This window comes from Gracilinanus agilis, chromosome 6 (genome assembly GCF_016433145.1).
Source record: "Gracilinanus agilis isolate LMUSP501 chromosome 6, AgileGrace, whole genome shotgun sequence".
Classification (NCBI taxonomy): Eukaryota; Metazoa; Chordata; class Mammalia; order Didelphimorphia; family Didelphidae; genus Gracilinanus; species Gracilinanus agilis.
The window spans coordinates 251,769,959-251,780,443 of NC_058135.1; the positions used below are offsets into that span (position 1 = coordinate 251,769,959).

General features: G+C 35.5%; 1 protein-coding gene across 1 annotated transcript in view; it reads left to right on the top strand.

Annotated features, from left to right (window-relative positions):
- The window catches only part of METTL15 (methyltransferase like 15), a 269,374-nt gene extending 261,342 nt beyond the window's left edge, over window positions 1-8,032 (top strand). The window contains exon 6 of the mRNA XM_044681539.1: window positions 7,272-8,032. Within this exon, the coding sequence (XP_044537474.1) occupies window positions 7,272-7,714 (443 nt within the window). The 3' untranslated portion in view covers window positions 7,715-8,032. The remainder of the gene's footprint in view (window positions 1-7,271) is intronic.
- Window positions 8,033-10,485: the final 2,453 nt, after the last annotated feature.

Consider the following 10,485-nt stretch of genomic DNA (forward strand, 5'->3'; position numbering starts at 1 on the left):
ATATATATATATATATACATTGTGTTACCTATTTTTTTATGAAGATAGTATGTTCTTTTCAAGGAGAATGAAGAGATTCAGAATGGGAAGAGAAATATTAACAAGCTTTGCCACTGAAAGGCTTATTGGTTCAGAGGGTTCAATAGATGGTGGGCATGTTTAGCCATTGACTGGTAAGAAATCATGAGTCTCAACTAGATACTTATTTCAACTGTGGCAGGGTATACTAGTTTGAAGGCAGCATTTTGTTTAAGTGATTCTGAGGGAAAGATCAAAATCACACTAATATTTAAGCCAATATTTACACCTTCACAACTGCTTTCTTTTTTTAATTATTGGCTAATCATTAATAAAAGTATAGATACTCATAGCATCCATTCATTCATCCAAAAACCTACCTAATATTTTTTTTAACCCTTGTACTTCGGTGTATTGTCTCATAGGTGGAAGAGTGGTAAGGGTGGGCAATAGGGGTCAAGTGACCTGCCCAGGGTCACACAACTGGGAAGTGGCTGAGGCTGGGTTTGAACCTAGGACCTCCTGTCTCTAGGCCTGACTCTCACTCCACTGAGCTACCCAGCTGCCCCCTCCTAATATTTTTAAACTTTTATTTAATCATCCTTTTTCCAAAGGAGGGTTTTCCTTGGCTTTGGATTATTTTGCTTTGTTTCGTTTGAGGATAGAGGGGGTTTCCCAGCAAAAGCTATCTGACTTTTGGAAGTTTCATATCAGGTTAATGACCTAGGAAACAAAGAAGATATCTCTCAGCTCTGAAATAGTGGTAGCTGTTTTCAAATAAACGTTTGCCATACAAGAGCCTCCCCTTACATAGTTACAGTCTGTCTTTTGTTCTTGAAATGTATATGTCCACCAGAATTGTATAACATCATCTCTTTGAGAAATCTTTTTAGTTTCATTTTTCAAGAAACCTTTCTATTTTTCTTTCAAGGATCATGATCTCCAAAAGGCATTTTCTCCTTCAATTTATCAGGATTTAAAGATCATCCTTTAAATGTACTTCAGTAACTATTCAAGTTCTTTACTTCCAGAGCTTCTCTGCTCTATCCTCCATTTAGTTATTTATTCGAATAGAGAATAAGAAGAGCTGATTTTTACTAAAATTATTCTTATGTGTAAGATTTATTTCTTGGTTATCTTTATTCCTTCACAATGAGTTAAGAAAACATCAATGTGTAGATCAATGGATCAAAAATTCTTAATCCTATACATGAAATCAATAATATGTGCTCTTAATTCTGTTGCAAGTGGCAACAGTAATGACCATTTCTTTTTTAAACTTTTGTTAAGAAAAACTGATGAAAGGGTGTGTGAGAGAGATACACAGCTTAATAACCTGAGTTAACAATAAGTTATTTTTCAATAGACTGAACACTACAAAAGACAAGGTATTCATTACAGTTCCCAGGATAAAAGACTAGGGGAGTTGCCTCCTTCACCAGATGCACAGTATTTAAGACTGACAATGTTGCCTTCCCCAAGGGAAATGTAGCTAGAAAGTCAAAGTATTGCAACTTGATGCAGAGTGGTTTGGGTTCCATTAAAACATCTATCAATATAAGGCCATTCAGGCATGGCTTTGAGGATTCCTTCTCTTTCAGAAAAGACCTGATGAATAAAATGCCAAACACAGGACCTATGATAGAATGGTTTGGTGAATATGGCTTCTTACAATGACTATCCCATTTTATGCAAACTTTAGAAGTCTTTGGTAACTTCAAGAAAGTGACAACATAAGTGATATAATTCCCAAATAATTCATTTGATCCAAAATATCTGAATGAAAGCGGTCTGGAGTTCCTAAAGAAGACATTGCAGACTAGTCGTAATTTGAATGGCTTTCTTCTGGAGAAAATCTTGATTTTCTACTCTAAAATATTAAAGTCTCCAGAAATAGAGAATTGAAAGGAAAGTGTCTTCCCTCCCCCAACTTCTTCCAACATTTTGCCAGACAACCTCAATACCAGTTTTAATCACTTCCACCTTCCAAGCCTCTTTACGAAAGGCATGTCTTTCAGCACAGCTTATGAATGGACCAAGTAAACTGCTCTCTGAGGGCTGGTAAAGCAAAGGAAATGATTAAGAAGACTAAAAATATGCATTAACCTTGTGGACTTGTGGTTAGTAAGATGACACCTCCTTAGCTATAGACAGTCTGTTAAAATGAGAGGCAAGGGAATAGAAAACTAAATGTAGTGGCTTAAAATGTCAGAACACAGGTTGTCTGAATTAGAAGGTGCAGGAGGTGAGTGAGGGCAGGATGGGAAGGATGGAGAGGCCAGAGTATAATTAGGGAAGAGAATTTGTGTCCATGTGCTTGTGAGGCAACCTGAAAGATTTAGGTTAATGAAGAGTCAAGGTCCATTTACCACTCGATATCAACTATTTAAATAATCACTATTAAACTACAAAAAATGGTACCTCTTTCATTCTGTATGTCCTGTCTTCTCAGACCTCTCAAATTTATATTGTTGTTTATCCACAAATGAAAAATTAATTTGTATTCAAACAGATTTATTGAAATATATGATTAATAGACACAACATACTTCCTCTTGCATTCTTGGATCGTTTATTCTGATTTTTCCTTTCAGGAGGGTGTTTTTGTAACTGTGACTTCTCTACCATAAAGAAACTCCCTCAAACAATGTAGAAACAACTCAGCTATAAGTTTGGTGCACTGTGAGTTTAAGTGATTTGCCCAACTTCACAGTTTTTGTTGAGTCAAGATGTTTCTTCTAATGCCCACCTAAAGTTTGGATGGCATCAGGTGACTTGAAGTTCTAGTTCTGGTTCTCTCATTTATTAGATAGATATGACCTCTGGCAGATCACTTAACCTCTCCTTACCTCAGTTTCCCCATCAGTAAAACAAGAAAGTTGAACTAAATGGAGGCTAAAGTCTCTTCCAGTTGCAAAATTGATTCTAGGACTAACTAATCTTTGCTTTACAGATCTTCATTTTTGATTCTCCCCTTGAAAAGTGAGTGGATTCTAAAGTAAATGATAGATCTGAAAGGAACCTTCCATATCAAGTGCAAACTCCTAATGTTTTTATGTTAATCTTACATTATCACATTTTATTTTTATACTATAGTCCATGTTGACATGAATTTTCCTCAATTCTCCCTTTCAACAAAGAAAAATTATTAAGCAAAAGCAGTAAATGCAAAAAAATATCCAACAGTGTATGCACCATTCTATATCCATGGTCTCCCATTTTTCTATAAAGAGGGAAGAAGCAGATTGACTGCCTGTTCTCCTGGACCAAGACTGATCATAGAGTTCAGTTACCTAACACATTTCACTCATCTTACAAACCAAGAAACTGAGGCCTGAGCAGGTAAACTAAGTAAATATAGTCCATACTCATGCAGTTGAAGAACTTGGACTAGAATTCATATCTTCTAATGTTAGGTCAATGTTTTGATTTTTAGCACACTGACAGGAAATACTTTTTAAAAAATCAATCAATTAATTTTATTTTAAAATATTTTTCCATGTTTACATGATTCATTTTCTTTCCCTCCACCTCAAAGTCAAGAAGCAATTCCACGGGATTATACAAATGTTATCATTTGATACCTATTTCCATATTATTAGGAAATACTTTTTATTGATATTATATTCTGAAGAGACAATCATAGATTTTTAAAATAAATATTTAGACAGATCTAACTGGATATAACAGTAAAATTTTCACATTTTAATTAAATATTAACTCATCTAAGTCAGAGGGGTACTGATACCCTTTGGTGTTTTATATCACCAATATTATACTACTGAAAGAAGCAAGGAGAATGAGTCTTTAATTTTCCCAAAAGTTTTGTTGGATGTAGGTAGTAAACATTACTCACTAATCCTCTCTAATAATGCAATGAATCTATAATCCATGAATACTCCTTTTGAACAGTACAGATTACAACCCATTCATGACCTCTAAATTTTAGCAATTCTTATCCTTGCCTTACCATAAGTCTTTGGTAGTGATGCCACTCAATGTCCTAGAGGCCTTCTTCTAGTTCTTTTATACACACCAAATGGCATAGTGGAAAGACAACTTGAACTAGTGTCTTTTCTTTCCTTTTTTTTTATTTAAAAGATTTGTTTGTTACATTAAAATTCCTAGCTCTCTTTCCCCCATCTCCATTCCCCATACTAGAGAAAACATCATTTAACAGAAAACATCATTTAACAAAAAGATATGTATATATCTTTTTGTTAAATGATGTTTTCTGAATAGCAGGAGGTATAAGGTGTCACTACACACACACACACACACACACACACACACACAAGTTTTGCTGTGTTTTATTCTTACTACCTTTGTGGTAAAGAGCACATCACCTCAATATCATGCCTCCTTATACCTCCTGCTATTCAGGGTGATTGTGAAGACCAACATAAAGAATGTACGTAAGTCTTTCTGCCAACCTTAAAGGGTCTATAAAAAGGTCAGCTGTTACTTAACATTTTATGCATCTATAATAATGGTAACTAAATAGGACCTTTTTACCAACCATTCAGTGTCCACTGAGAATGATGCAGCTTATTTTGTAGACTTATGTTTGACTTGGAAAGTTCTCACTGTTAAATGCAAAAATAAAAATTAAGATATCTTTTCTAGTTAGTTATGGGGAAGATTTTATAATCTTGCAGTATTGTGACATTTGTGGTTCAGGAATGCTTAAGTGTTAAGTGTGAAACAAAACTTACATAAGATTCCCACAATTAATATTATATTCTTTGGGGGAAGGAAGAGGGAAGGAAACAGTTAAAACTATTTTCTCCATTTTTAGAATTAATACTGTGTAGTGATTCCAAGAAAGAACTCTTTTGGTAAGGACTAGACAATGAGAGTTAAGTGACTTGCCCAGGGTCACACAGCTAGGAAGTGTCAGAGGCCAGATTTGAACCTAGGATCCTAGGCTTGGCTCTAACTTCACTGAATCACCTAGCTGCCCCCCAGAAAATAGTTTTGAAGACAGTGAATTAAAATTCTTAGTGGAATAGTAATATCTTAGTATAAATTTTTGTTGAAGTAGAATTTTCACCTAGTGTTGTCATCATTATTATTGTCTATTAGTATTATTGTTATTTACTATATCAATTAAGATAAAGGCTTGTATGGTCATAGAAGCAGGGGATACTTCTCAGTGGACCACTCAGATGTGGCACTGATATCCACAGAATACTTAATAGATAAGAAAAAGAAGACCTCTCATCTTTTAGGTCGATGCTCTATGGAGTTTTTGGTAGGACGTTAACAATAGAATTCTGTAGTATGGAAAAACATGGATTGGTTTCCACTTGCAACAATGGAGGAAGTATCAATAATATATGATCATTATAATTATTATTCCATGAAAGTAAAATTTCAAAATCATCCTAAACATCAGATTTTGCTTTTAATCATCAGTTTGTTATTGAGTACGGGATCTGTAGTTTTCACTAAGTGAAGATTTTCGGTGATCTCAGTGCCTTCAATTTTTGATTGACAATTCAATCAATGGTCTCGCCATAACCCAATTGGCCAGTGTTCAGGGTTCCTGCCAGGCCTTCATAGATAACTACAGTGATATCAGAGCACAGAGTCTCCATCCAAATCATCCTTGCTGGCATTATCTTGTGTTGTTGTCATGCCCCTCCTCGACTCTTTCATGACATAGATGAATGGGTTAGGATTAGAGGGCATCAACAGTAGCAGCAGAATCACATTCTCAATATGGCATCCATCCAAGAAAAACATGGTGAACAGGACCTCTTTTCTGTTTGCCTGGTTACCCATTGGGATCCAGGGATGAATAAGCAGGACTCACAGGACTGCTTTTGTTTTATTTTGAAGCTAGAATAATTTGCAGGTGCTCTTATTACATGTGCAGGTCATTGGTTAATCAAGACCTTGATTGACTACTGCCAATGGAATTAACCTTAGGCAATCAGTTTTATTCAGAGAATAAGGGAAATTGCTGACAAATTGAAGGGTATAATCACTCAATTATGGCCACCCTCAACTGCTTTCAGTCATGTTGGGCATAAAATTCTCTGTAAGAAAGAGAGCAAGCAGCACTGGTACATTTGAAAGGAGCTCTGCACCGGGAACAGAGGACTTCCCATTCCATAGAGTTCTTCAAACTTCAGGTGTTCCCTCTTTCCTATCTTCTAGTTAGAGACTTGTGATACTTCCTGCTCTTTAACTGTTCAAATAACTTGTCATCATCACTATTATTTTCATTACTACTACTAGTACTACTACTACTGCTGCTTCCGCTGCTGCTAATAGTGGTAGTTATTGTGGGTGTTCAGTCATTTTCAATTGTGTCTGACTGTCTGTGATTCCATTTGGGGTTGTCTTGGCAGGATACTGGAGTGGTTTGCCATTTCCTTCTCCAGCTCATGTTACAGAGGAGTAAACTGATACAAACAGGGTTAAGTGACTTACTCAGGATCGCACAGGTAGTAAGAATCTGAGGCTGGATTCAAACTCATCTCAGGTCTCCCTGACTCCAGGTCTGGCACTCTATCCACTATGCCACCTAGATGCTCGCTACTATAGCAGTTAGTATTATCACTATTACCACTACTCTGAAAACTAGATGATTCAATGGATAGAGGGCTGAGTCTGAAATAAGGGAAGACCTTAGACGCTTGCTCTGTCACCCTGGACAAGTCATTTAATCTGAGATGAGATGCCTTTGCCCTCAAGGACTTTAGCATCTAGCAGGTGTTCCCTTTCAGTACTCATCCTCTACCCTCAGTTCCACTTCTATGAGAATAAATGACTATGCTGCAGTGAGGAGCGTGAGAAAAACCTTTCCTAAAAAGCATTTGTCTAAGGGCCTTTATATTCAAGTAGTTCCACACAGAGCAAAGAAAACTTAATGATTCCTGTTTTCCATGCTGATTTGAACAGATAGAGAAAAGACTTTCATTGACTCTTCTGCTGAATTAGGATAGAGAGAAGCATACATGGGTGCAGAAGAAGGAACTATTTTAAGTTTAAGCATTTGAAATAAATATTAATGGGTAAGTAAATTACAAAGAATTATAGATCGTCACAAAACAAGTTCCCAGTAGGATCAGGTAGAAGTTTTCACCATTCTTTAATTTTCTTCAGTAGGATGCCCAGATGAAGCACTTACAGTCCTTCTAATGGACATGAGTTCATCAAAGAGTTACTGAGTTCAGAGAAGAAAATGTTAATCCAACCCTTCTCCTCTTCTCTCCCTTCCCCCTTTACCAAATGTATTCCCAGGTGCCTTTCCTGCTGCTGCTTTGTATGAAAGGAAAGACTTGCTCCAGAGATCAACCCATATTGCTACCAAGACTTTCCAAGCCCTCCGAATATTTGTAAACAATGAACTGAATGAACTCTATGTGGGTCTGAAGACAGCTCAGAAATTTCTGAGGCCAGGGGGCCGCCTCGTTGCCCTTTCTTTCCATTCACTCGAAGACCGCATTGTCAAACGTTTCTTACATGGAATAGACATGACAGAAAAGCTTAGTCCAAAAAGGAGACAGAAGATAACTCAAGCCCAAAGTCTGTGTTTAAATCCAGAAAATGAAGAATTCTTTAGAAGTTCATCTCCCTTGGAATGGGAAATGATACACAAGAAGGTGGTTATACCGGAAAGTCAGGAGGTCCAAGACAATCCTCGAGGGCGCTCTGCCAAACTCCGGGCAGCTATCAAGCTATAAAAACAAAGCTATTACTTATCCTTTTCCCTCATTTTTATCCATATCATTTTTTAAAATTAACTGTTGAAACAGCTCAAATAAAATGTTAATGATGTAAGAAAACCCAGGATTTGAGGGGTTTTAGTATCATATTTTGTGGAAAGACTCTAGGAACATAAACACGGAAAGAAAAATTCAGCACAAGAATCTTTGTTCCAAGGCTAGACAAATAATTTCATTTTAGGGGGAAAAATGTTGTGGGATTTTTTCAGCTTGTTCCCTAATCAAGAAAATGTTAAATTGTAAATGAATGCAATTTAAAGGAAAATAAATACTCTACTTGTTGTTTGTCTGTTCCTTTTGAAGATGACCAGTAGTAGCACCCTGGGGGTGATGTTTTAACTTGCTCTTGATCTGGAGGCACAGTTGCATCAAGTTGTCAGCCTCTCTCTCTTCCAGAGTCATCGAAATGCAGTGGCAAGACAAGTTAGCAATGCTGGCAGTGGCCTGGGATGTAGTGGACGACCTTGAGCTCTTTGATGTCTGAGCAAGTTCTGAGTGCTCCACAGCTCCTGTTTGTTTCATCCACCTTCCTGGGTGATGGAACAAATTGTCTCAGCTGTCCTTATGACATTATCTAAATACATAGGCCCAAGCTATCAGAAGAGTAGGAAATTGTGATCATTAGTTTGTGCCCTAAATTCTCAATTTAGAAATTTGAATTCTGCGTCAGACTTTTTGTGGTTCAAGGAATTAATCCTAACTAGAAAAGCAAACTTAATTTCTTTCAATGGGAATAGAGAATGATTACTTTAGCTTTCTTAAACACAGGTATCAGGCTGCATTATAGTCTTCAAGTGTCTCTCATTAAGCAATTGCCGTATACTGATGAATTTCATTATTGAAATTGCAATGCTTAATATCTAAAAGGGCTTTATTACTTAGGTCATAGAATGTAAAACTAAATTGCTATAATATCATATCAAGTCAAGACAAAAGCATTTATATTAAGCAAATACTTTGTGCCAAGCATTATATCTTTTCTATGATTATACCAGTTTCATGAATTGGGAAAATAAATCAGTATTGAAATTTTAATATTTATTTTACTAACCCAGAAAACGTTGCTAATGTATGATGTTGCTTATCTTTTGAATGTTTTATTTCATAGCTTGTATGATAACTAATTGGCACCTAACTTAAAATCAGGAAGAAAGACCCAATTTCAAATCCTTCCTCATATACGTACTAATTTTATAAATACAAATAACTATTAACTTCTCTGCCTTAGTTTCCTTACCTATAAAATGAGCATAACAATAGCATCTATCTCATAGGGTTGCGAGGATCAAATAAATGTTTTTCAAATTTCAAACAACTGTTTAAATGTTAAATGTTTGAATGTTAAATGTTAGCTCTTCTAGTTCTGAAGAAAATACAAATAGGCTCTTTTTTGATGATCAAAAAGTCATATTTATAAAACATACAAAAACAAGGCATTATGTTCAAACAAATCAAGTCAATGGACTAAGGAGCATGTTTTTAGCTTGAAGTTTTTATTAATGTTTTGAATTCACTTTTTTGTTTAACAGAAGTTAGTTACTAAGTGTATTTGTTACACTTCTATACAATACATATAGCTTTAGGCCAGACTTTCTTATTTTGTAATCTTTTGTATAGGTATTTACATTCACTTACAGTTTTGCATTATAATTTATTTGATGTTTAATTAGATCTGAAATTAATAAATTAAGTCACAAATTATTTATAACTGTATCCTTACAAACCTAGACATACATTACCCTCTGTCTTTCTTGGGAATATGTTATGGTTCTGAAAATCCACCTTCAATACCTTAAATAAAGGATTTCTCAAACAAAGGTTGCTTGACTAGTAAACAAGAGACAATGGTGAAATCTTGTTAGCGGGAAGACTCCTGCTCATTTTTATTCTATCAGAAATTACAGTCTTTCATTTAAGAAATTCCCATAATCAAATTAACCTAGCTGGAATGAAGAAAAATTTAAATTACATGAAAAGTCAGTATCTTGAGCCTCATAAAAGGTCATTTTTAACTGGAGTTGTTTCCAGTGAAAACACTGTGATCTTTGTTTAAATTGGCTTATTGTCCCAAGGAGTCTTTAAAAATTGTTCAAGGCATCCCTAGAAGGTGGTTTAGTTCTAATTTGTTGAGTTGACCTTGGGCAAATCATGCCCTCTCTTTAGTTTCCCCAGCTATTAAGAGAAAAGCTTGAACTTGATCTTTTTATATCTAAAAATTGGATTTAAGCATATGTAAGCATTATCAGGTTTCTGAATGTGAGAGTAAACCAAAAAGGGAATTCAGTGAGATATAATATAAATAAAACTCTTAAGGCTAGAAATCCTGACCTGAGATATATTTTGCTCAGTGCTATGGTGCCATATATTTGAGGTTAAGAAAGGTATAGTTGGGGGAGAAAACCAATATTCTACTCTAAAGAAGCTTGACTGTATAATAAGTGAGACTTTATTTCATTGGCAACAATTTCATCTGTTTCTGTCTACTACCAGCAACTTATGTTTGGTAACACAAATGAGATCAACAAGAGGGCTAAGAAAAATAATTTTAAAAAATCTAGTCATACCGGAGATGACAATTTTTGAAAGATCTCTTCTAGAAGAATTAGACAAGGTTTGATAGGATTAATTTCTAAGGTCTGTCTTTTAATGGACTTCAAAGTCCTCCACAAACAAAAAGATTACCTCAACCTCTTCCTTGAAGTATCTAGTAATCCACCTGCTCTATACAG